Consider the following 27,707-nt stretch of genomic DNA (forward strand, 5'->3'; position numbering starts at 1 on the left):
ACCTCTTGGTCAAAACAGTGAACAAAGGCCTTTACACCTCAGAGACGAGTGCTCCTGCAGCTGGACTCACACTGTAATGGTTCTTATCAAAACTCCTGAATTCTACCCATTTCAGTAAAAGCTCTTACAGTCCTGTTACTCATCTATTGTCACATCTCCAGACTGGGATTTGCACAGTACATGGGAGAAGTCTCAAGAAGATCCACTGCACACATCCACCTTGCTGTTCTGCATCTATCTTTTGTACATAGACAACATTACAATTACTTTGCTAATTTTGCTTCCGCCCCTAACAAGAGCAGTTGATATAATCTGTTTTAAAAAGTTTAAAGGGATGCAGCCTGTCAGTGTTTGGTATTCTGAAACAGTGCAGAGTGGTCTGTGCTGTGTGTGCAGAGTCATGCAGGAAGAGCAAATAGGGTTTTTTTAGGGATTGTTGCAAAATGTTAGTTCAGGCCATTGATAGTTCAAAATGTTAGTTCAGGCCATAGCATCATTGATTTGGATATTTTCAAAAGAGCATCTTTGTTAATTTTTATTATTTGTCACACACTGTGATGGATAAAGAATTATATAAATGCAACCCTTCATGCTAGAAGCAAATTGTTATCGCAACACAAAATCACCATTTGACTGAGTTGCAAAAACTTGCATTTAAAATTGTAAATTACTGTTAGTTTGGAACAGGAGTCATTACTGTCTACTAGAACTCAATACCATTTAATTGAAATGCTTAAACTCCTAATTACTTTATTGACTAGAATATCTCCTATTTGGAACATAAAAACCCCTTAAATATGATTTGAAATGACAGGCTAAAATAATTGCCCATGCTTTACAAGGATTTAAGAAAGATTAGGAAGAATGTCTCTCAAAAAATAAAGAAGTCCCTACAGTACCTTTTTGTCTCTGATCTAATCCAAAAGCATCTTTAAATTGATGACCTACACTTCTAATTCTCAACCTGAGCTGCAAATTCTGTATGCAAATTCTAACAGGTAATAAAGGATTCTCAGACTTCTTACTAATTTTCCTCAGGGACTGCTCTGCTGTACCAGGTGGTTGCTCCAAAACACAGCTCAGATATTTTGTACTCTTCATTTCTCTATCCTTTTTGCTCAGGCCTTGATCACTGTTTGCCTCTGTGTGTAAGCTGCAGGACAACCAGGGTAGTTCTCCAGGATGGAAATTTAAAACAAAATTCTAGTGTGCTTTTGTGCCAGAATGGCTGTGGTGAAAGATAGGAAGACAGCCAGCCATGAAGCCACTTTCCTCAGTGACTATTAATACCTCTTGCTACCCTGAATGTTTCAATTTTTTGTATCAAGTTACTTGTATTTTTCTTGATGCTGTTTCTGGAATTTCCCTTTATATTTTGGTCTTAGCCATGCATCTTATCAATATTAACTGCCTCTCCCTCTCCTGTCCCTCTCCTCTCCCTCTCCTGTCCCTCTCCTCTCCCTCTCCTGTCCCTCTCCTCTCCCTCTCCTCTCCCTCTCCTCTCCCTCTCCTCTCCCTCTTCTCTCCCTCTCCCTCTCCTCTCCTCTCCCTCTTCTATAATTTCCTAAAATAGGAAATAAGGAAAAACCACCAAAGAATTGAGAGATTTGTAGCAGGTGGAATGATAGGACATTTGGGAAACACCTCCACTGAATCTATTGAGTGGTACCTTGACTTGGACAAAGTGGTTGTTTTGAGTGCAGTCTACAGGCTTTTGATCAGACACTTGTGTTGAAGACTGCCTAGCTGGAGGGTAGGTTTGTCTTGTTTTCTTTTGATGGTTTAGTATGTACTAGTTGTGCTTAAAAATTTAAGAAGGACAAGTATGTGCACACACACTAAAAAAAAAAAAAAAAAAAGCATCCAGCAGTCAATTCAGCTGAGTCCCATTCATACATGCCACATGTATCTGCAATAAAAGCCAGGAAAGCACTGTGATTCCCAGGCACATGAAGACAGATGTGAGGTTGAATTCCCAGCAGGGTTGACTTAGCCTTTCATCCTTCCAAACCAGACAAATTGCATTCTGTGCAGTTTTCTGTGTGGGATCTTTAGGAAGAGACCTTGAAAAAACAAGTTTCTTCCTGCACAGCCTGTATATTATAGATATTTCAAAAATCTCTGCCCCCAGCCAGCAGCTTCCTTGCAGTCTGGGGTGTGCCAGAGGACAAAAGATTATGGTCCTAGAAGACTGGCTTCCTGTTGGCATCACAGAGACCTTCAATCAATAGGAAGGAATGAACAAAGAGACTGCAGCAGCTTATTGCACTGGAGAAGGAATGGCAATCTGCTCCAGAGATCTGTGTGAGGGAAGCAGGGATACACTCTGGGAGAAATGGCTGCATCTGCAACAAGATTACCCTTACTGAGAGAACAAAGGGAGCAAAAATAGATTTGATCTGCAACAGAGGAAATAGTGGGTTTATCTCTATCTTTGCTTCACAATAAAGCCCTATTTGACAGTAAACCCTATTTATTGTAAAATAATGAGGCCCTGATTTGAGTTAAAAAAAAAAAACCCTGGCTGATGCCAACTAATAAAGAGTCACATTTGGAATGAATATTTGATAGACAACAGACTTAGTTATAGACCCAATCTCAAACACCTCGCTATTTATACTATACGGAGGTTAAACGACCAAATTATTAGCTCAAGACATTGGTTTATGCCAGAGTTACTAAGGCAGGGATAAAATGTTAGTCCTGGCTCATGGACACAGTGACACCCACATTTCTTTTCTGTACCTTAGTTCACAGGTTTCACTTCAGCGTTTCTCTTCCACTGAATTTTCTCTTACTGCAAATGTGGAGCAACTGCTGGCACAATTAGCAGTCTGTTAATAATGAGAAATTAGCTTCTGTCAGACAGCACAAATTTCAGTTTTTTGGGAAGAGGTGCTCGGCAGGTCAGTATAGTTTCCTGGTTTATTGCCTTTCACGCTGCACAATACTTCAGCAGCTCCTCAGAAATAGCAAACAAGACTGACACTTCAGAAAAATAGAGGGTCACTCATTGAAAAAAAAAAACCTACCAAAAAACCATGAAGTGGTAAAAACTACCTCAAACATAACGAAGCAAAGAACTATCTAATTCATTAATAAACCCTAACATTTTCATTGTGACTATAGACTGCACATATATCCTTTCTTTGATTTTTCTTTATGAATATATGATGATTGACCAATTATTAACATGAAGACTACCTAATCACCATTGTAAGGAAATGAAAGTTTTTGTACTGTGCATCTGCTTGCATTATCAGTCCCATCAAAGGCACTTAGTGTGCTTACATGAGTAAGTGCCCAGTAGGGTGAGTAATTGCTCTACGCGATTGCCTGTTGTCAACAAGAAACACGGGATAAAGAAAAATCCATTGTAATTCTACAGTCAGAAACAAACAATGAGGAAAATCTTTACTCTTTAAGACAACCTTTTCTACACATATATTCTGGCTTAACAGTTTTCATCTTAGCTTTCACAATTTTGTCTTCAGATGCTTGAAGTATGGGTTATTTTATAAATACCAAGCACACCCACTAAGTAGCTTTGGTATTAACTACTTCGAAAAAGAACACAACAACACTAAAGAGAGCCCCAAAGCAGTGTTAGTCACTGGAAAATGAATGTATTCAACTATCATCGATGTTGAAGTATCATCATTAGGTGAATCTGCCTTAGATGCAAAAAAAACCTCAAGGTTTATTCTGTGACATTTTAAATCTTTATTCTAGCTATGAACTCTTGAACTGTTCTAGTAGTTATTAAAGACACAAAATAGAGTTCAGGGGTATGAAAAATTTTCTTTGATGTTCACAGCTGTCTCTGAAATCTCTGTTCAGTGAGGTCTGACAAAGTCTGGGGCTATGGAGATCAGTGTAAGTATTGGAATGAACTCCGTAATATGCATTAACAATAATATTCTTTGGCTCCTAGAAATTGCCTACTGGTCTACACCTTTGTCATGTGTGTAATATTCCTCTGCACATAGCACATATACACGAGTGCAGATATTGTTTTCCTGACCACAATAACCCTAAATTTATTCACAGCACTGATGAAATATTAGAAATAAAACAGCTTGTTAATGCACCAGTGTACTTCAGTTATGATCAGATTCTTTCTCATTAATAAAGTGAAAACGTAATTTCTTACCCACCAGGGGACATGGGCCATTTATAGGATGGAAATATTACTGTTTGTTTTTGGGACACTGAGCCCCCAGGAACAACGCTCTCAGCCTCACTGCTCATAAGCCAAAAGCCATCAAGCAGTAACTGCAGCATCATTTACTACAGGACCATTCTGCCTCTCCCCAAAGCAACTCACCTGTTCAGCTTTCTGGTGGAAGACAGCAGACATGGCTAAGATGGTGCTGCGCTCATCCAGAGCTGCAGCAAAACTCTTCCACTCTTGATCCAGCTGGCTGGATATTTGCTTGATTTGCTGGGAAGCATAGTGGCCTGCCTCAGAGAGCCTTGTCGCCACAGACATGATTCGATTGATGTTGACATAGGCATTCTGAAAATTAAAAAGCACACATAAGTAAAGAGAAGGAAGAACGGTGACCACACTCTGCATTCACTGCACATTCCAAACACCATCAACTGGAGTGAAGCCAAGCAGTTCAGTGAGAGCAATCAACCACCTGCTTCAATATGCGTGAATAGCAGGCATACTACCTTCCACTCTAAAAACACATCCCTCTAGAGTATTTCGGTACATCCATGCCATTACCTAACACTGTTATCTCCCCCTCTCTCCTTGAATTTATTTATCTAAAATGAATTTGCCATGCTTCAACAATTCACTCACCTTCTAGGGTGCACTCATTGCTTTTATATTATTCCTGATATTTTTGTTCCATTCATTCACATTTCTGGATGCTATATCCACATATCATAAGTAAAAGGTTTGCTTTATGCCCTTTGAGAACTGTCTGATAATCCTTTATAGACATGTAGTGTCAACAAATGGAAAAGTCTTACAGAATTTAAAAGAGCTCATAAGGCTATCCTACAGAAATATAAGTGTTTCCATAGAAATGTCTATTACATTATGGCGTTCAGTTAAAATGTTATCTTTTCTGCAGGCTATTTTAAGCTGTTCACCAGCAGAGATATTATTCAACTCTATTCTGCATTTATAAGGATTCAAAAGCCTCTAAAAGGGTAATATTTTCTGTTCCTTCCTAAGAATTTTCCATTATTGTTTTTATTCAGCCTTGAAGAAGTGGAAGAATAGTTTTTTCTCAAACTGAACCTTGGACAGCAATGTAATTGCATTACAATACCCCCTTTCTGCATAGGAATGTAAGCTGAAAATAAATTGCCATCATGACAGTGTCCCACAATGATGCACCATCACAAGACAAATGACAGCTGTCTTGCAGATTCCTGGAAAGTCATTTGATGGAAGCACTTTTCCTTTCCCTTTCCTCCTCACCAGAGGAAAGGAACATCTCAAAATTTGAGATGTTTTGCTAATGATGACTTACTGCTGCTTTGTTGTCTCTCTAAACTATTTCCAAAGGGCTTTAGAAATTTCTGGGAGTAGAGTCTGTAAGACCCTCAGGCACAAGGACAGACATAGCCCTGATGATTTTAGCAGCATTACTCATGGGCAAATAATAAATCAGAGATGGAAGTGTTTGTTGGAGCAGGATCTCATCAGAGTGAGTGGGAGAAAATGTGGAAAGGTATCTGCCAATCCAAACATGAAATGCAACAGAGCACTGCCAAGGTAGGCACAGGTCCAAACTAAGTTGTAAAGCAGGACAAAGTATGTCTGCAAAGTGTGTGGGATAACTATGAAGTACATTCATCATAACTGTAGGTGCTAAAGGGGAAAAAGATTGGGCCCCAGCCCTTTGAGCCACTCAATTCTCCCTGGTAGAACCATGACTGTGACAAGTGTCACATAAATAACATAGATATAAGCAATAACCAGCCTTCAGTCTTGTTTTCCCCCTCTTATCACAAAGCCTTTTTTTGAAAAACAGATTTGGCTCAAAATTGTTAGATTAATTTTTAAGAAACAACCATCATTTTTTTCACTACAACTAGAGAAACCAATCAAAACTGTTCTGGAGCTTAAAGTATACTAAAAAAAGACACTATGATTTGAAATTTTGATCACCAGCCACAGTCCAACATTTCTGTGTGTCCCTCTAGGTTAGAAACTGGAAATCATACTAAATGTTTAAGCCTTTTTCCCAGAAATCCTTCATGAGTAAAACCTCAGCCAAGATAATTTTGCAACATTTCAGGTCAGTCCTTTTGGTGGAAAGTAGTGCAGTGTCACTACAGGTGCTAAACCTTAGATGAGTTGTGCCAAAGTCATGGAACATTGCTGTGTTTGAAGAAAAAGTTGCCAAAGAAGTTTTGATTTCCTGTAGAAAAGGGTTGGTTTCATCATCATTTTGTTTATTTATTTTTATATTTTGTTTATCTTGGCCACTGCGATGCAATGGGCATGGAGGGAACAACTGTGAATTCTGTGGTTCCCAATGGCTCCAGTGCACAGCTGTGGTAACCAGCAGGAGGGTAAGGGAAAGTTTAGCTGAAGTGCAGCAGATGTTCTGAGAGTCTAGTTCTAAAGTCAGATAGATTTATATATTGTTATGTCTGTTGTATTTTTATACAGGGATAAGGATGAAAATGTCTCTTTCCTATATGGGAATTTTTAATGGAAGGGTACCAACCCACTAAATCCACAGCTCTTTTCAGCAGGAAGCAAGGAGCAGTTTGGGAATCACCAGCTCACACCTCCATTCTTTGTGCGCCAAGTGGAAAAGGTTCAGAAAACAGAGACTCCTGAGCTTCTCCTGCTCATTTTTGAGCATCAAATGCACTCAAGTGCAGTATCACCTGTGATGAGCTCTTCTGTATTGCTGTTGCAGATTGAAATAAAATGCAGTATGGCCTCAAGGCAATCCATAATTTACTTCCAGGAAAAAAACCAACATTTAACTGACCACAATCCAAAAAATGCAAGGCATTTCTTTACCACCTGGAAGAAGAACAAACATTGTAAGCCAGGTTTTTCGTTCATCTTTATCTGCAAATGTGTAATGTTCTGAAGTAAAATGGAAAATCTACGCTGACAAAATTTTTGTGTTGACATTTGAAAAAGTTAAATCTTCCTTGCCCTCTGGTGTGTTCACTTCTATAAACTGAGTGAATTGAGATTTTTTTCCTATGTCACTATTATATAGATCTTTCTATCTTAATAGGAAATAAATTCTATAGAGCAACTAATGTCTGTGACTTTGTTTTTCTTTTAGGCTTGGAAAATCCACAATTGTAGGTGCATGGGAATTCTCACTTTAAATTTAACCTAACCTCATCTTTCTTTCAAAACCAAGGGGGGTACCCAAAGAGGACTGCAAGGGATCAGTCATTTATAGCTATATAAGAGAACAATAGGTCAAAAAATGAGGAAATAATATATTAATGTCTAGAAGTAAAAGCACTTCATTTGACATTCTGTAGTCATGACACTAGGATGTACTGAAATTTTGGCTAATATATACCTTTCAGCAGTGAAAAAATTTATTTTACATGTACTTGCACATTTTTCAAAGGAACTTCTCATGTTAGAGATAATTTTTTATTTGCAATATTTAATCAAAATCAGGATTAAAAAAACATTTTTTAAAAGAAATTCAAACTTCTTTGGGAACTTTTTCTTCAAACACAGCAATGTTCCATGACTTTGACACAACTCATTATTTCAACTTTGAAACTTAATTCCAAAAAAAGGGGATTTTTGCCTTTTCAAAATCACTGGGCTGGAAAACAAAACAAACATTTCCCCGCATGTACATGGATATCATGATAGGCAAGAGTTTCTTTTACAACTTACGGAAGACTTGAGCATTGACTCGTAAGCTCCCATCCCCCCTTTGTCCAGCAACTCTCAGCCCATTTCTGTGGTCCTGATTCTGGTCCCCAGCATGTGACACAGCTGTCCCCCAGCACAGCGAGCACTGTGCACATCCAGGTCCAGCACGAGCCCCCAGTGTCACAATGAGCACTGACAGTACTGGAGCTGCTCCTGTGGAATGATGTCCCTTGGGGAAATACAGTCACTCATCCCTGAGCACCTCGTGGGCATGCTGGGAGACCTCCCCTCTTCATTAAACCCTCCAAGCCTGGCTGGGACAACACTTTCTTGTGGCACTTATAAAAAGAATGCCTGACACTCACAAAAGAAAAATGAGCAGTGGAAAGCATTAAATCTGCAAGGAATTTGGCAGTATTCATGTCATTTCCTAGAGGATTAGGTGAGATACTGTGATGGCAAGCAGCAAAGGTGGGCTACTAGAGAAGGTTTCTGCAGATTAATTGAAAGTGAAATTTGATTGCTGATGGGTTTTTCCTTAAAATAAAATAAAAAAATAACCAGTTTATACTGTGCTACTTTAGACTCTATATGTGAAATGAGCCTAACACATAAATCTAAAGCAGAATGTTTCAGTGACAAAAAAAGCCCTCATGAGACATCTTTAAGACCTTTAAGTTTCTATAACAAGACCAATTACATGTAGCCTGTGTAATATTGGATGGCATTTTAGCTCAGCCTACATACAGAAAAATACCATTTATTGAAGACAGATATTGGGAATTTTCAACAGACATTATTAGCCTTTACATGATAATTGTAACATGTTAGAAATACATTGTGATTTAAGACAACATGGATCCTGTGTGGTGTCAGGTAATTCCCTGACAGCAGAACAGGCAGCAGCATCAGCACTGAACACTCTCATTTTTGTGTGCAGAAAGCAGGAACTCATAATTTAAGGAAGTTATCAGATCCAGGCATAAAAAAGTCCAGGCAAGGGAAATACAAATAACTTTAGTCAGAACAAATGGCATGTACACCAGCTATCCAAATGTAGGGCTAAATCCAGTATGCTTTGTGCCATTCTGGAACACTGAGGATTTGTTTTCTAGTGAATTTATTAGATTATTGATATTGCTTGAAAAAGGTCTGAGTTAAATATTCATCTTTGCGAAAAGTATTACTGCTTCAGTATAAACATTATACAGCTGTGATAAAGAGTAACAATTTATTTTGAAACTGAAGTGAAAACAAGCACCGCCTTGAATCACAGGGAAAAAAAATAATCTATGCTCTTTATTTGAAAGAAAAACCACACTACAGTTTATTACCTCAAATATATTATTTCCCCATGTCCCACATTGATCATTTAGAAGGAAGAATTACTATTGTAACAAACAGAGTAGCAAATTGTTTTCCCAAAAAGGAGCTTTGGTCACAGCATGCCTATGGAGATGTACAGGAAGACCATGCAACAAAAGGCATGACTCAGTAAACATTAGGGGTGTGCATTTGCTAGAAGAACTGAAGACTGCATTTTAATTATTATTAGCTATGCCAGGATTAAAGGACAGTAGGCACAGTGTAAAATAGAAAAACCCAAACAACAAACACAATCAAAACAAAACACCTTAGAGATCCAAGATCCGATGCAACTTTCACTGAAGTTTGTAGGCTTTTTCCCAACTAAACATACAGCCATCTTTAGCTACTTTGTCCTCCTTCAGATCTCCAATAGATACTGATTTTAATGTATTAACAAAACAAAACAAAATTCAATACCATAAAAAAGCCTAAACCCCACAACCAAAAAAAAGTGCCTCAAGATTTCATTATTTTATTACTCATATTGCTGAGCAATAAACAGCTGAGCTATTCTCAATCCAGCAGTTGCTGATGTATTGCATATAAAAAGATCCACCTAAATTATAAATCAAATTTCTAGCAAAATCATTAATTTTTTTGTTAACAGCAATGATCCCTTTCCAAGCCTAATTTCCAGTAATTTTAAGAAAATAATACTAGACAACATTATTTTACATTACCATATTTTGTGGTATTATTAGCATAAAAAAGGATAAAGGGAGATTCCCAACCCTGACTCTTCTAATGGTATTTCTGAAGAATTATGACTAAATTTGCATCTTTTATAAGTCAAATGAATTTTAATGCACTCACCTCCAGGACACATTTACTTATTGGGACTCTGAGAGCAGCAGTGTTATATGGAAACAGTGTTATCCTGGATTTTGCTAGATGGCACTGTGAGGGCAAGTTTAATTATCGGGTGCCTAGAGCCTGGTTTTTAGTGCTCTGTTCTGGTATAATCACCTTAAACACATTAATAGGCATTACAAACATTTCTCATCTCCCACTGTTATGCAATGCCCCAGTGAGGCACAGTGCTTTAAGCGGGGAACAGCTAGCTAGGTGGAAGTGGCCTGTGGAATTCAGGCCAGAGAAGTTAATTACCTGCCCTGGAATTTGGCCAGAATCCCAGGGTTAATGCTGGAACCTGATGAAAGCAGTGTGGGCTCTGTCACTTCCTCGGGTGGTCGGGATCTCATTTTCCCATTTCAGACAGCTGCTCTCCAGTGCCTTGCCCATGGGCAGCAGAGCAGGTGTGGCTCTCCAGTGACTTACACCACCAGCTTTAACCATCTCTGAGGTGCCAGCCCCCGTGCTGGAGCCTGACCCTGCACAGCAGGAGGAGGTTCACCTGCTGGAGTGCTTTACTCAGGGCAAGCTTTGCTGTAGTTGACAGTGTTAAGGGAGAGGCTCATCTCTGCACTGCACAGTTGCAGCAGGGGGTATATATGCATTTTGCTATCCACTGCAACGATCAAAACATCAATACAGCCTGTCCTCATTTCTGTGCTGAAAGCAGGGCAGTTTCCAGGACAAATACCTTATGTCTGGTAAGAATAAGAAAATGAGCAAAGCACTTATAAAGGTATATTGATGGTTTTTCTTTTTTGGAAAAGAAAGGCAAATTGAGTTGCATTCAAAAGTTCTGACCAATTAACTGAAAAAGGCAAAATCCCACTGTGGCCACAACTGACAGCTTGATTAGTGTCTCCTTTTCAAGGTTTTGAAAAGTACCTTATATATAAGGTATATACCTCCATCCTCTGTCGTGGGAGAAGTATAGATTATTAAAGTGCATCCTACAGCTCTCATTAATTCCCAGTCAAAGAAATATGGAAAACAAAAAATATTGTATTTGCTCTCCAAAATGTAAACAAACTCAGCAGGACTGAGCTGCTTTTAAGTCAAGGAAGTTATCATACATCAGTGTCTGGCTGGACAGAGCAACACCCTGCTGCTGCCTCAGCCAGCCAGACCTTCCTTCCATCACCTCTCACAGGTCCCTGGTTCCCTCAGCACTGGAGGTGGCCTCCTGTGCTGGCCCTCTCCTCCTCCCTGTGCTGCTCCCAGCGCCCTCAGCTCACCATGGAATTCATGGCAAAGTGGTTGTGCTGTGTCTGCAGGTCCAGGGCGTGCTGGTAGCTGACACCGATCTCTGTGTGACTCTGCAGGAACAACTCTTTGTTGTGGCTGATCCAGTCGAACATCTGCAAGGGTTCACACGAGAAAGAGGGGGAAAGACAGAGTTAGACAAGGAGGGAAACAGTAAGAGACAGCGAAAAATATAAAAATCCTCTTCTGAGATAGATGTGTATGCAATATAGCCAAAATCATCCCACCTATGATCCTCAATAAAATAAACTGTGGTTGAGCAATGGAAGCATTGAAGATATCACCAAATTTCACTATTAACAGAATGATAGGTCAGGAAAAATAATTTATTAAACATCTTCAGTAAACTTGATCCCACAATCTTTTTCTATAAATAATGGGAATTTCATATATAGAAAAATGTCAGCAGAGGGAACTATAATCAGGATTGCTTCATTGACCAAAGATCTAGCAGTTGATAAAGAACTCTTAATTCACAAATGGACCAAAAATTCCATAAATATTACCAATGCAATTTTCCCAAACACCTTTCTTTTTTAACTATATATAAAGTTTCCAAATATTGCATTCAAATAGCCAGCTGATTTCCTACACTTTCATTTCCTAGATCTTTCCAAGTTCAAAGTCAGAACCCAGCCTGTCTGCCACTTACTAGTTTTGGGAATGAAGAGAAAAAAAGGAAAAAAAAGTAGTTTATTAATATCTATAGAGAGCACACATTTCAACTTCTTCCACTTCCAAATGTATTCCCAAGCAAAATGGATTGTTCAGTACTTCAGACACAGATAGGAATATATTGAATAAAGCTGATGAAACTCATTTCTTATTCAGAATCACATCAGTGTGACATTTCAATCTGCAGCCCATTCATTTATTATAAGCTGTCAGAAGTCAGCTAAGAGATAGTGCATTTATGTTTTAGCTTGTTCTGTGTTGTGCTAGAGTCTAAATGTATTCAAAGTGAGAGCCTTTCATTCTTTACTCCTGACTGCAGCTCTGCAGGCAATTACAATCTCAGATCTCTTCTTTTCTGCAAACTTTTTTTGCAGAATCCTTTTAAAACCATGTTTCCTTATCTCCATCCCAGTAAGCTGGGGAACTGTCCATTAATAAGGACTATTTCATATTAATAATAATAGTAATAGTAGTAGTAGTAGTAATAATAATCTAATAACAACAACAACAACAAAACCCCCTAATTCATTAATTCACTATAAAAAAGAAAAACTAATTATGGAGGCTGCACAGGTCAGGTCAGTGCAGTCCCTGGTGTTAAAGTGTTTTAAGGCAAAAAGGCAGTGGAGCAGTTTCTGAGGGTCAAAAGATCAGTTCAGATCTTTGTTATAACATTTACACGTCCTCCAATAAAAAGCTGGTTTGTTCTTTAGCACTGCATAACAGTTTTTGACCTGTGCCAGCTGAAGAACACTCAGAGCCCGCTGCTCTGTTGCTGTAGCTGCTCAGGGTCTGTTCCCCATTCCCTATGGAGATGGGGCTCCTGAGAGGAGAGAAAAGGCCCTGCATGGGTCACCTAAAATTCCTGCAGGAAAAACAGCATTTCATGCTGAGCACTTGATCCAGCATGGGAGTGCTCTGCCCTACGGAGGGGATTTGCAAAAATAACACTGAATATCCCTTTCAACAAAAGGCAAATAAACATTCCAAGTGTCACCAAACATACTACACTGACCTGGTCCTCAAGAAACTGTCACATATGCCTGAGTTCTTAATCTTTCATTTACGAAAATACACTTGCAGCTATGGAGTCTAAATCAGCCTTGTATTTTCTGTTGATAAATAGCCCTAAAAGCCAAATTTGGTTAAAGTTAAAAGATGCAAGTCTAAAGTAATATCATTGACACAGATACTTTCTACCAATGGAGATGACCAAGCCTATCACCACTTTTTCAGGAAATATAAATAACAAAATTTTTGCAAGGGTGAGGTCAGAGTTTTCAAACATTACTGCCAATTAAGCAGAATGAAACTACCTACTACACCCGAAGAGACATTAAAGCTTTCTCATTGGATTCCTTTTTCTCCCTTTATGAAGATTTAATAAGCAGCATTATCACAACATAAATTGCACACTTGTGGGCTTAAGGAAAAAAAAAAAAAAAAAAAGGCAGGAAAAACATCAAGGTAAAAAAGGAAGGAAAATTCCATAACAGCCAAGTTCATGTCCTAACAACAAGATTTTATGTCTCTGTGGAAAGACCAACAGAGATTTCTTGTAAGTAGATATATGTTTGATGAGAACATTTTTTTTAATGTTCTAAACAATCTAAAGACAGTCAGGGAGAAGAAAATTGGCAGGAATCCACTTAAAATAAACAGTAAATTTAATATTTTATGCTCAGCAAAGCCAAATCAGGATCTTTTTAAGACAAGTAATTTAAACAAGTAATCTATTGTTCTGTGGATAGGGAGCATTTCCTTTATCTAATCTATACACTTAGGGCCAGATGAGAACCTAGTTTAAGTTAAGCCATGCTTCTCCCTTTTAATGTAAAATAATCAACTATTAAGAAAAAGAAAGGAAGTTTAAGAGATGATTTGCCCTTTTTTTGTCTTGTTAAATCAACTGAAATATGACAACAGTTTAAAGGCTGTCCTTCAAGAATTTTGAGAAACACTGAGCAATAGACCTCAATGATAAGATGTGTAAGTATTACACAGTACCACAAGTCACAAGATTTCCTTAACAATGACGGGATTTAAATAAATATCTAAAAATGGGTTATTACTCTCTTTTGAGATACAATGGATTGTGTTTTCAAACATTTTTCTTTGACCAGAAACTCTAAAATGATTTTAAACAATTTTCTCATAATAATGTGACTCCAAGTGGCGACTCTGAAAATACCAGATGAAATGTGAGTTTATTATGTGAGTTTAAAATGTGATGGTGCCATGAGAGTTTGCAATGTGTGGCCAGGAGGTTTTGATATGAAGGTCTGTCAACATTGTCTGGTCTGGCCCATATTACTAGCAATATTTCCTGAAAGCTTTCAAGTGAAACTTGTTTTCCACATGAGAAACTCTGATGCTTCCTGTGTTCCTGAAGCGAGTGTGCTGCCTCGTTTGTTTAATTAAAATGCACCATTATGGATGTGAACGTGGCAATGACCCAACAAATGCTATTTCTCTCAACCCTTCAAGGAATGCCCCAGTTTCAAGGGGCTAATGTGGGCTCCTGGAAAAATGTTCAAGATCCTTTGACAAGTGAGCTTTCCTGTCAAAAGAATGAGTTTTTAATACAATAAATATCAAAGGCTGGAGAATTTGCCCCATGAGATCAGTTTAAGCCAGATAGAGTGCCTCAGCACAGATTTTCTGTGTCACTCTAAAATTGCTATACAGCACTGTATCAACTGATCTCATTCCATCCATGAAAAAGACTCTCTTAACAAACCTAGTCTAGTGATTATCACAAAATTAATGGATCTTTAATTATTTCTGTGACTTACTTCTTAGTTGGAGTCATGCTGACTGCCAGTGAAATAATTCTGCTCTCAAGCCTTCTAATCACTCCTTCAGTCATGAATTCACACTAAGCAGCAGCACAGAATAACTAAGATTGGACATTACATCACTAAAAACATGTGAACCAACTGTCCTCAATGTCTCCCAGACTGGCACTTCTCCACATTGCTGTAGATAATCTGGAGACCAGTAAAGTACTTAGGAGTTTTCCAGGGACTGAGAAGCAGGGGGAGGGGTTAAGAACACTTAAAAAAGAAGATAAACTTTCAGTGTGATTATCTCTTGTAGTCCTGTTTCTAACAATACATAAAGAAAATTGAATGCATATGCGGAAGAATGTTAAGTGCTATGTTTAATTAAGGAAATTAGTCTTTTATGAGAGTCTGAAGAATTAAGAATGATGCAAAGCATCTCTTCTCTATGCATTTTTAAGAATCTAGCCTCACTGTCACTAGTGATCATATATGCACCAGTAATTATTATAGATGTGGTCTTGATGCAACTTCACTTGAGATTAGGGTATCAGATCACATCTCCAGCAACAGTCCTGCTGGCAACAACGAGTTCTTAACCTCATGTTTTGTCATCATAGTTGATGAGTTACTAGAAAATCCAGGTTAAGTGTTAGACCAAACAGCAGGTCCCAAGCTGGTCATGAATAAGTCCTGCAGAGGGAGAATGTGACTCCATATTTTCCCTGGATTTGTAACATCTGGCAGGCCAGTGAGTACAGGGTGAGAACAGCTGTTTGAGAACAGACAAGAAACACACAGATATGGAACAGTATGTATGCAGGCTGTGCACAGTCCAGCTCTACATCAGCTAAAATGAGATTTATAACATAATTTCAGATAAAAACCTCTGCTCTCTAGCTTTTGTCAGTGCTTGCTGAGGAGCATTAGCACTGGATTCTGAACACAGTTGTGCAGAGCACCACAAGTTGATGTGCCCAGCACATGGCTGGCAGCACACCCCGTGCCAGTGGTATTGATGGGAGGATAACAGCCCTCATGGCCTTGGCAGCCAGTGAACTGAACACATTTATTAATGAAATTGTTTATACATGCTGGAAATAATAAATCCCAAATCTATTGAACACTATACTAGGGCTGGAATTAATTATGAACTGGCTTGTAGCAAATCATCTTCTCTTTAAGTTCTGAGCCATAAATATCAAACTCATATGGTTAATTAAGGGCAGGATGATAACCATTATAGCCATGTAATCTTGAGGAACAATGTAGGGTACATATAAAGAAAACGATTCCAAAGGGACATTCAGGTCAAGTCCAATCACTACTTTTGGCAGCCAATCATAGGATAAAATTTCCTTTCATAAAGGGATCAAGCTCCACCTGAAAACTAGTGAAGTGCTACAGCCCAGCTCCTCTTATGACAAGCAATTCCAAAAAGTTTCTGCTCCTGTTACTGAGCTCTTTGATAAGCTCTGATCTATACAAGGCTCATATCCAGTTTATACACATTTTCTCTTAGGTCAACATTTCCCTGTAAGTTAAAAAGTTCTCCCAGGTATTAAACCTTTTCCAGTGTGGACCAAGTAGGGTCACTGTCTCTTGTGCTGTTTGTTTTACTACAGCCCAGCTTCTTTAGATACACAGCCTTTCTCTGCACTTGTTTTAGTTCATGGGTATCTTTCAATCCAAACTAAGATCCTAAGGACTAACACTAAGGACTTTGTGAAATGTTGATTTCATTTCTTTTTGGAAATACTCCAGCTGACATCATTTAGGATAACTTGTGCAGTGCTTCTGGTATCAGTTCTAGAAAAGGAGATACAAAAATGGGAGAGCAACAGCTGCTGGATCAACGTCAGTACCTTCTGCTTTGCCTCACTATCTTTTCTCTTGGTAGTTCCCTGCACAAATACTGACAAAGACCAGTAGTGTTTATGTGATTTGCTCTGACAAGCACAACTTGGGTGATGTTCTGAATAAGAGCAAGTTCAATAGCACTTAAGGAAAATATGAGGCAGGGTTTTGAAATCCAGGTAATCATAAATGCATTCTCTCACTGTGCCTCCATATGCTGCTAACAAAGAGAAAAAATACATTAATCTAAAAGAATGTCTCGCCTGTAGTTGTGGAGAGAGTAGATTATTAATTATATGCCAAATGAAATCCCTGTTATATTAGTGCTTTCCAATCTCTTCCAGTCTGTGGACTCCATAATTTTTTTTCAAGGCAAGCACTGTAGCCACTTAAGGTCTTTGAAGAATAAATCTGTTTTATCAAATACCTGTATCAACCACTAAGGAACTTAATATCCATGATTCACAGGTTGAGAAATGCTGGAGATAAGCATAAATTGCTTATTAAAGAGAGGTCCATTTAAGAGTCCATGTGCATTTTGTATTTTCAAAACTGTCCACCCAGTGTTAAACTGAATAATTGACAACAGAAAGTGGAAAGTTCCACTCTGAGAGCATCTACAGCTAAGCAAGTTCATTTTCATATGTTTTCACAATATAAACAAAATAATAACACACACATACAACAGTAACTGCCAGAGTTCCTCTCCTGAGGTTTACAAAGTTTCCAGCTACAAGGTCTATTCCTATCTCATTAAGGGAGTTCAAGTATTCACAACAATTCAATTAAACAAAAATCAAGGCATATTTATTACATCTTTTGCAATTGAATTTAGCCAGTATTTGAACAAAAAGAATACTGAGCAACAGATTTGTGGTACATACGCAGTCTACTGACATGCAAGGGCATGATCCAGGAAAGATTTGCATGTGAGCTAACTTTAGAGATAATCAAGAAACTCCCCCAATGTCTCCAGACTAGAATTGAAACTACAGTTTGATTGGAACCAGCCATATGTCTAGGTCACCTAAACGTCTGGGAAACGCCAACAGAAGTGTGTGAAGGAGCACATGGGAAGTGCCAACAGTCTAAAGAATCAGGATTTCTACCTGGAACACAGAAAAATCCCTCCAGTCAAGCCTCTGAGCTACATTCAGCAGAACAGAGGACTGATGCTGGCTGTCCAGGCAAGCTGGTCCCTAAGGGATAAGGAGCCAGAAACACTCAGCAGGTAGAACAGAGGGCTCATTAATCAGAGCCTGTCCCACAGCCCCTGAGGTTTACAACTGACAGCAACCAGATTTAAGCAAGAGGATATTGCACAAGTTCTGGTGACAAGACAAGTCCAAGCCTAAGCCATGAAGTCAACCAGCAGGTCAGGATCAGGCCTGGTGAGGGTAACCAGGCTCAGATGCAGCCCCAGCTCCACAGCAATGAGGGAGGTCCCAGGTCATGCCACAAAACGAGTTGATGGATCAGTGCCTGGCTCAGCAGGGCCCGTGGCCAGGCAGAGCAGGGCTGTGGCAAAGCTGGCAATGATGTTGGTTATTCATGTCCAGCAGTGCCCACAGGGCCCTTACAGCGGGCTGGGTACCTCCACAGTCACCAGGAAAATGCCTGTTCTCAGGTAGGAGGGCACTGGCTCCAGAATAAATTTTGGACTTAAAGAAAACTTTGCTAGCACATCTAATTTTTTTTTCATGAATCAACAAATTTTATGAAATTTTTTTCAATTAAAAAAACCCCTCCAATCTGCTGTAATTCCTGTTGCCACTTTATAAATACAGCCTTAATTAAATCAAAGCACTTGTAGCTATAAAATAGAACTCTGCATACATCTAAATGCTTTGCTAAACCAGGGCTTAAATACAACATTGTGTTTGTTTTTGTGTTTGTCTCATGTTTACAGATGGTGACGGACAAGCCAATACTTCTGCCAGATCTTTCCCTTTCACATGTGTTCGGCGCAGGCCACAGCCAGGATAAATTGGTGTCGTTCCAACGAGGCCAATTTACACCAGCTGAAGATTCAGACCCACAGCTGTATTTGTGTAAACCTCAATGCTGCATGAACACAGTTTTTCCATTATGAATATCTGTGTATATGATTCATAGAGTACAGTAAGTAAGGCTACAGCACATTAAATTATTCCAGACAATGGGCCCAACTGTCAACCCACTAGAAAATTAGCAAGATGTGTGACGTGACAAATAGCTTTGTATTTATAGCAGAGCACCACTTCCAACGTACTCACACTGAATGTTCCCACTAGATGCCAGAAGAAGAGATCTGTGTATTTTTTTCCTGACACATATCAAGCCACAGCCATGCACAAAGTAAGGTATGTGATTCCTACAATGTTGAATAGAGAAGTAGGAGTTTTATTGTTGAAGGTGGGAGAAAATTACAGATCCTGAACATAAATACAACTAACGACATCTGAGCGCATTTTATACATCTGCATTGTTTGCTTGCTTTTTGAGATATTGCACCTTTCCATCACACTTAGTAACATCAAACACTCAGGCATTCCTGGAAAGGATTTTCTGTTCCTTAGAATGGAAATGGCCTTTTCTGGGCACAGATCATCTACAGAGAACTGCTTACTGTCTAAGTGGAAATTAATTAATTGGTTGGATAGGAAATGTAATACTAAAAGATATAAACAGAAAACAGCCACGCTAATGGAAAACACAGTGTAAATTATGAAAATTTCCCCCCCAGATGTAGATCTTCATCTCAGTTTTCAGAAGAAATTTTCATTCAGTTGAAAATGCTGTAGGAGTTTGGTGACTTTGTTATAGATCCAGGTTCTATTCCTGGCTGTATGTGTAACATTCCTGTGACTCCAAATAGCTGCCACTAAGAAAAAACCAGCCAGACAGATGTTTGCTGGTTTGTACCAGAATCATGGCATTTCCCCTACCAAACCCATGTGTTTCTGAGGCCCAGAGATGCAGCCGGGTGTAACCACAGCTTTAAACACCTGACACGTCAAGCTGCTTCATGTCTAGTGCTGGGATCTCTGCACAGGTGGAAAGCTGAAGACACCAGCTTTCCATTGGACTTTGGGGTGCCCAGCCCCATCAATCCCATCCCAAAAAGCAACCAGCTCAATGTTTCCCTTGGCTCTGGCAAACCTGTGGAGCTGGGAGGGCAAACAGTGTCTGCACGTGGTGAGGTGGCACAGGTGGCTCTGCAGCTGGCACTGGGTCTCACCGCCCTGTTGGCAATGCTGCTGGATGTCACAAGGTGGCCTTCAGGGGATCCTGAGCTTCCACCACCCACTTCCTACTTTGGCACCAGGGGAGGCCCCATCAGGGAGAACCACCACATGCCAGTGCCTGACCATGCTGCCGGAACGAACATCCATCAGACAAAGAACACCTGGACACAAACTGTCAGGGAAAGATAACGAGCATTGCTGAGGGACACTCTAGGGTGCTGAAGGACACTGTGCTGGAGACACACGGTGGGGTCACACCTGAGGGACAAGTGGCCCATGTCAGGAACTCTAAGGAATAGCAGCAGAAAAAAATTAAGGATCAGAGAACAGCTGTAACAGCAGCAAAAAACAAACTCATGTGAATATTATCCCTTACATGTCCTGCTGCCCACCAGCCCACCAAAAATCTTTTGACAGCCTGCGTATGAACCAAGACAAAAATGAGGGAAATTTAATCTGGTGAAAAGTAGGTGTTTATGGCAGTGTGTCCTGCTTTTTCCTTTCAACACTCAAATCAAGATCAGAAATTTGTGTTCATAAGCTTTAAACTGAGCAAATTTCCTCAATTCAAGACTGTTTTGTCTGTGACACCTCTTCAGCACCTGTGCAGGACATGAGGCATCCAGGACTCTGGTGCCAAATAATACAGGGGAGTTTTGCAAGACACGAGGGTTCAAGAAAATATTTCTGAATTAGTTTCTCTGTAATGTGCATGATTTGTAAGAAGGAAAGTCAGAGCCACCTGGTTCAAAATGACACTGATAACTTCTGGAAGCTATCCACAGACCATGCTCCTGGTTTTTCCTCTTCAACTCTCACCAGCTCCAGAGAAGACAACCTCTCAGCTGTACACCCACCTTTATCTGTTCTCTATAAATAGATATGAAGGGTAATTTAAGACACACTTTTAAGACCCCAAGCTCTGCCAAGTGTGGGCCATTGAAAGCATTTCAGCCAAGCCAGGAAGACATTAATTTAGAAATAATCACATGGCTACATCTGAAAGATGCTGCACAATAAGTCTGTGAACCTCACGTACAGCTTAATTACATTATTTCCCAACAGCTAGTCTCTTGCCACCTAACCTTTTCGAGGATCAAAGCAATAAATTAAAAAAAGCCCAGCTTTCTCATATTTTTCTAGATGTGTGGGCTTGGTTACCCTCTAGAGCATTTGTGTCTTCTCCTTTTCATTAGCTAAAGCAGAACTTTGTGTTTAAAACATGTTACAATCATCCTTTAAAATTAGTTTTAATTCTGTACTCAGGTGCCATACTGATCAGGAGAGCATTCCTGTGCCTCCCAGTGGTGCCAAGTCAGAGATGCTGAAAAGTTCTCAAAATGCTCCCTATCAAAATTGGCAAACGAAAGAGGGAGGAAATTTCTGCAAATGCAAAAATATTCCATCAGAACATACTGCCTTCAATTATTTTTTGGACCCGCTCTAATGTTCAGGGAGGAAGCAGGAGGAATAGTAACTGCGTATCCCGTGTCGGCAGCAGGAAACTACAAATAGCAGAGCACACCATGTTCCAGTTCCAGCCGCAGCGGCTGCGGAGCCTCTTCCTCGCGGGCAGGGGTGGATGGGGAGCTGCTGGAGCCTGGAAACCGAGCAGGAACTGCGCCATGGCTCGGGCAGTGCTGTCTGTGCCCCTTGCCCTGAGTTGTGCGGGATGCTGCGGCCTCAGTGGGACAGAGCGGCTGGAACTGTGCTGCAGGGCACGCTCAGCATGGAGGAAACGCTCAGCTCTTCCTCATCCCCAGCTGCAGCAGCGGAGTGAGGCATTGTTAGTGTTTTTACATTCCCATTGAAAAGATCAGGTTCAGTTCCAAGTGTGGAGGCAACATATTTATCTGCCAATAAAAGAAAAAAACCCACCGGATCTGGCAGCACGGGGCAGAATGAATTAATAGAGAAAGAAGGAAAGCACTGAGATGTTTATTTTACACATCAGGTCGGGACTCCCCTTGCAGAACAGGCTTCTTGCGCGACAGGAGGCAAGGCAGCTAACCCCTGTGGTTTTTAATTCCCAGTTTTTAGCTTTGAATTATGCATCCTTTGCACTTAATTTTGCTGCTCCAGTGCCAATCCAGTTCAACAGAAATCAGTGTCTGGCAGATGATTGCCCTTCCTGATGGACAGCGGTCCACATCTGAAAAATTAGTACAAATGCCTTCAGAAGATTCCTGTGTTCTTTGCTTTTGGAGTATGAACTCGGGTCATGGAAGTGTTAAGGGAGGAAGTTTGTACCCTTAGAACTGTTAAACCAGCAGCAGATTTGTTGCAGGAGAAACAGAAATGTCAACAGGGGGCTACAAAAGCATCCTGTCCCTTTGCCACAGAGACAGAAGTGATGGTTACAGCAATGGAAGGTGACATTCACCACTAAAATCACAGCCACAAGGAAGAGAATTTCTGATCTATATATATTTACCCTGGTCCCTGTATTGATCTGCTCAGCAGGCAAGGCAATCCCACACTTCCTCAAACCAGATGGCAAAATGGGGCTTGTAGCTGCTTTCAGTTGTAGGAGCAGCACAAAGCATTTGGTGTGTACTTGTGAATTTGCCCTGTGATTATTAGCTTTGTCCCCAAGCTTTCTACTGATGGATGGAAAGGCAGAAAAGCAAACGTTCACACAAGGGAAGACCCCCTGGTCTTGACTGGTAAATAGGAAAGTAGCAGGATACAAGCTTGACACGGTGGAGAAGCTGCAAGCTCCTTTGGAGCATCACTAATAATGAAGACTTTTTTCTTTTGCAGTCCAATTAGCCTAAATAAGTTCTATTTGTGCTTTCAGGAAAGTTAAAAACATTTATAATGATCTCCCAGTCTTGCAAAAATCTAGTATTTTTTTTTCTTCCCTACAGGTACCAAGAACAGGATCTTATTAAGTGTGACCAGCAGTGGTCAAAGTAATGAACACTTCCCACAGAGCCCACCACGATTACTTCCCGCTCCAACAACTCTTCACTTTAGATTGGGAGCAACAAATTGTGGATGGCATCAGCAACCTGTCAGGAAGTGGCTTCTGATTAAAGCGAGCAGATGTCAGCTTGCTGCATCTTTAATTCAGAACTGCAGCCTGCAGACAGCAAGTGCCAGCATGCAGGTTCTGAACTGAGAGATGCAGGCTACGCAGGATTCATACTCCTCTCGAAGATGAAAGGGGTTTGCAAGCAATTTATTGTTATAGATGCTGAAGATTTGCCCCCACAGTTCCCCAATGATTCTTTGGTCCCTGTATCTAGGTAATAGAAGTGGTACATTTGACACAGTTTAGCTGCCACTCTCAGAGCCTTCCAAAAGGGAAGGTGAGATTCCACTATGAAATCTCTTTAGCACATGACATCTACACTCACAGCATCACAATGAACTGTCAACACACGCTCTGTCCACAACCACCCCTTGTAACAATGTTTTTTCTGCTTCTAGGCAAACTTTGTTCTTTTATCTGTTTTTTTTTAAAAATAATTAAAAATTCTGACACCAGGTAAGCCCAAAACACAGGAAATCCATGAACCTGTTATGCCACCACTGAGGTTCTAAAAAATATCAGTAAAGATACATTCAGAACATTGTATTCTTTATTCAGTTGCATTAGAACAACTCATAGTGGCTTACCCATGACAGCGAGTAGTGATGTGCTTCAAGACAAAGCAGAAGCAGTACTCACTAGCAAAACTTCAATTATCTTAAAATGCTACAGAAAAAAAAAAAAAAAACCATGATAAAGAACAGATTTGAATAAACACTGAAAGTTAATTAAAACCTGCTGCAATAGAGTTATTGGTACATGCTTTCAATTCTCACCTATTTATTAGAACCTCCTTTTTTCTAGGAAGTGTGAAGTAATTAAATACAAGTGATTAGGTCTGGCATAGGTTCATATGGGGAAATACATAGATTTTTAAGAATAGATGTACAGTTTCCCCCTTTGATATGAACTTCCTGTGTTGGTCTTTTGTCTGACCTTGATTGATGCTATCAGAAGAGTTATTGCTCAAAACAGCTTAAGTGAAGCAGAATATTCCCAGTATATGCCAAAGCAACCCAAACCCTCTGTGGATATACATATGTGTTCCATAGGAATATTTTCATACCCTTACATCTCCAAGGGCCATTCTCAACTTAAAAGCTGCATTTCTTTGTTGGAAACAACCAACATCCCAGTCAGATTCAGGACCTCACTGTGCTAGATGCCATACAAACATGCACTCAACTATTTATTGTTTATGCACCACCTCAGTCTGAATTCAAGCCTCCTTTCCATTTCACCCACATAAATCATCTTTCCAGATGGTATCTGCCAATCCAACAATTCAGGGACCTATCTGCACTTTTTTTCCGTGTTCTACCTTTAATAGAAATGAAGTGTCAGAGCAAACACTTCATGTTGAACATGAGGCCTGCCCTCTGCTGTTTTAGTTTCGGAGTGGGTTTAAGTACAAAGCATGGGATAACATGATGACCTTCTATTCCCATGGCAGCTTATTTTGGCTGATAGCTGACTTTCCTTCCTAACACTGGCATCCCAAGCCTGAGTCTATGAACAGTTGTCTAGTGAGAATCTCTATAGCAAAAAAAGGCACCATATGCTAAGGGAAACTTTAGATTATAAAATAAAGCATTTGTCATTGGCAGCATGGGAGAAGATGCCAGATTTGGAAACAAGGTTTCAGGAGAGAACAGACACTACGTGCTCTGTTCAAGAATCCATTGCATGAAAAAAGACAAAGATGTCAAGGCAACTTAAAGTACTTTGACTAAGTTCAAAGACTCTTGAGCAATGTCTATTCCAAATCCATAAATGTAGAGATCTATATATTTATTCTGTACAATAAAAATAAGAACCATTTGAGTAAGGAATTGGTTTCAAAGCCCATTATTTATATATCAGGACTATTGCAAGCCCTGGCCAATCAGGCTCCCATAATGTTGCAAATGTGAACTAACATAACTGGAACCCTGGGAAGGGGACACCAGCATGGACAGATGGAGATGTGGTCTCATTACCATAAGGGAGTGGCCAGAGCTGACCCTGCCACCAGCAGGGCTGGAGCCAGAGCCAGTAACTGGTACCAGGGAATGCCACACTGCTTCAGCTCACTCAGTGCTGTCACTGGGAGCTCTGATAGAGACCTCGAGTCCTTCATAGATTTCAATAGCAGCTGGAACTCCTTCTACTTTACAAGACCAAGCCTCTGTCTGTTTAGCAGACAACCCAGGGAGACCTTGAGCACCAAAATGCAACTAGATCAGGGCTACAGCTAAAACTAATCTGAAACCGAGTTGTTTCACCTGAAAGGAGAAGCAGTTGCTTTGGGCTGAGAGGGGTAGGTACCACCACCACCAACTTTGTCCTCTAAGAACTCTTTTTCTGAAATTACGGGTAAGAGATTTCATTTATACTTAGCAGTAAATTCTTGGTCACTCTTATAAGGCTCTTTGCAAACACATGTATGTTCACAAACAGCCAGTTTAATGCCTTTCCCAGGCAGCATCTGTACCCCCAGGCCCTGTCCTTTCTCTGCAAAGACATTTGAAATAGGCTAAGGATGACAGAAACATGCTTAAATGAGTCTCACTTAGACTTTTAGTCAAATACCTCTGCAGAAGACACTAAGCTTATTGAATCCTTTTATGGCAGAAGTCTTACAGAGCTCACCTCAGGTCTAACAACATCCCTCGTGTTCAGAATCTCCAGGAAAGCTCCTTATTGCAATGCTCACTCACTGTGCTGTTGTGATATTCGTGGTGCAAGTACTTAGATGGAAAATCCAGAGCATGCTGAGTTATGCACACCACTTCAGTGTTCACATAACTTAAATGAAATCTAAATCCTATACAAAAATCCATGCCTAATCCATTATTATTATTATGCCTGTATGATTATTACTGTTAACTGCTAAATACTATTCATTCGGTAACAAATCCTTTCATAGTCAAAGAGCACATGGGGCATATGTACTTCAGATGTGCTCTCATTATTAATCTTGACTGTGGTTCTGTCCCCTCTTAATGCGCTTCCTGCCTCCTCCCCAGTCCCAATTAACCACCTCCCCAGAATTCCTTCATTTTTTATTCATTTCACATATGAAAGGTTCCTCTGTCACCTTCTCAGAACTCTCCTCATTGGCTTCCTATTCTCACTCCCTGGGACACATCCCTCTCACAGTAATTGTAAGCCAGTAATTGACATGAAATCTTTGAGGTGATTTTATATGTGGCACATAGCACAGATCAAAGAAACCAAGTGCTTCCAGCAGTGAAATAAGAGAGGGGAAATGGTCTTTCACTAAGTGGATTTTATCTCAGAGGAGCCCATGCCAGGTCTGTGCCTGGTGGAATTATGCAAGTCCTCAAGGGTTAATATGACATTGTCGCTAAAAAGAAAACTATAAATTTGCTTTATGCATCACTTCAAGGGTCTTTTGACAATGCTAAAAGAAGGAAACTTAGAGGTGATGTGGAACGTTAAAGGAAGCAAAGTTGGTTTTTAACCTTTCTTATACTGCTTTTCCAGAAAGTCAGCTAGAACCCATTTCTAGGAAAAGCTTCCCTTGACTAAAAGGGCAGCTACAATTGCTGTACTTAATGGACTGTAATAAAATAAACTGCCTGCTATTAGCAAGAAGGATCATATAATCAGTTTTGTAATGCATTTTATTACAGAATACACAGCATCAGAATTTTCAAATGCAGTGTGGGGAAGTAATGTACGAAATAGTTAAAGTGGATGTCATATAATCTCAAACATACTGATAATTTCCTTTCTCTCAAACATCAAGATATCAATGTTTCCTCTTTAAAGCAATCTTTTCTCACCTAAACCACAGCATGAATTTCCACATTTTGCATTCTATTAACCACCAAAGCCATCTTGCATCTTTTTAGATGAAGAGTAGCTTGCAGAACATTTCTTCCTTTTGAGGAGCATGAATCCTTGGCAGGTGTAACACTCCAAAACCAGTATGAGCATGGTCCAAATACTTGAATTATATATTCCTGGATATTCCTCTTTCTCACTGACTGTTGAGCTAGAGCCTCTCTGTACTTTTCTAGACTAACTCTGCCTGGTGATAAGTGACATTCTAAACTCCTAAATTTCATCTGGCACTTCAGAATGGGTATACGTTTAGTTAATGGGTATAATGTGCTTCTGCTGAAAATTAATAGGAGTCTTCCCAATACTTTCACTAGAAATTGGAACTGTACACTGGACAGGAGTCAAGTACAGCTGACATATCTGTCATTTTCTTCCATGAGACACCAAATGTCACATTATTTATTTCACTCCATGGGGCCTGAGTTTAATAGCACCTACTCAGTAGAATAACACATCAGTTCTCTTATTTAAGTAGACCTACTTATTTAAGTAGACCTGACTGAGGAAGGGGCCAGAAGTGGGTGTGAGAAGGGAGGAAGGCAGTATCTGCTCAGTGCCACAGTCTCACTGCTCACCCTTGTACAGGGAGTGGGATGCAGGAGAATTGCTGCAACTGTTACAGCACTCTATTCCTTTTGACCATTTGCTTATACCACCCTCCAAACTTGTCTCCTATCTATGAACTTTGCATCGTTAATCACATTCCCATCATTCTTGCACTCACTGAAATCTTTCTGTTGTTCCAGGCTGGTCGCATCATCTGGGAAATGGGAGCTACAGCTGCTGTGGAGTAGGAGCTGCAAGTCATCCATGCTTTCCACTCCCTCTCCCTGCAGACACCCACAGAGCAGCAGCACCACGGCAGCCCCAGCAGCCTGCACAGCTTCCCATTGCCTGCTCCACAGGGAAAATCACTGGCAGAGCTGTGTTTTTCAAAGGGAAGCCTTGGT

At 40.0% G+C, this 27,707-nt stretch overlaps 1 protein-coding gene across 16 annotated transcripts in view; it reads right to left on the reverse strand.

Annotated features, from left to right (window-relative positions):
* Positions 1-27,707, reverse strand: part of KALRN (kalirin RhoGEF kinase) — a 467,424-nt gene that overhangs the window by 239,092 nt on the left and 200,625 nt on the right. For all 16 annotated transcript variants that reach the window (XM_030277125.4, XM_030277127.4, XM_030277129.4 and 13 more), the window contains 2 exons: positions 11,299-11,421; positions 4,328-4,519 (listed from right to left, as the gene is read on the reverse strand). In XM_030277125.4, the coding sequence (XP_030132985.4) occupies positions 4,328-4,519; positions 11,299-11,421 (315 nt within the window). The remainder of the gene's footprint in view (positions 1-4,327; positions 4,520-11,298; positions 11,422-27,707) is intronic.

The sequence above is a fragment of the Taeniopygia guttata genome, chromosome 7 (assembly GCF_048771995.1).
Source record: "Taeniopygia guttata chromosome 7, bTaeGut7.mat, whole genome shotgun sequence".
Lineage (NCBI taxonomy): Eukaryota > Metazoa > Chordata > Aves > Passeriformes > Estrildidae > Taeniopygia > Taeniopygia guttata.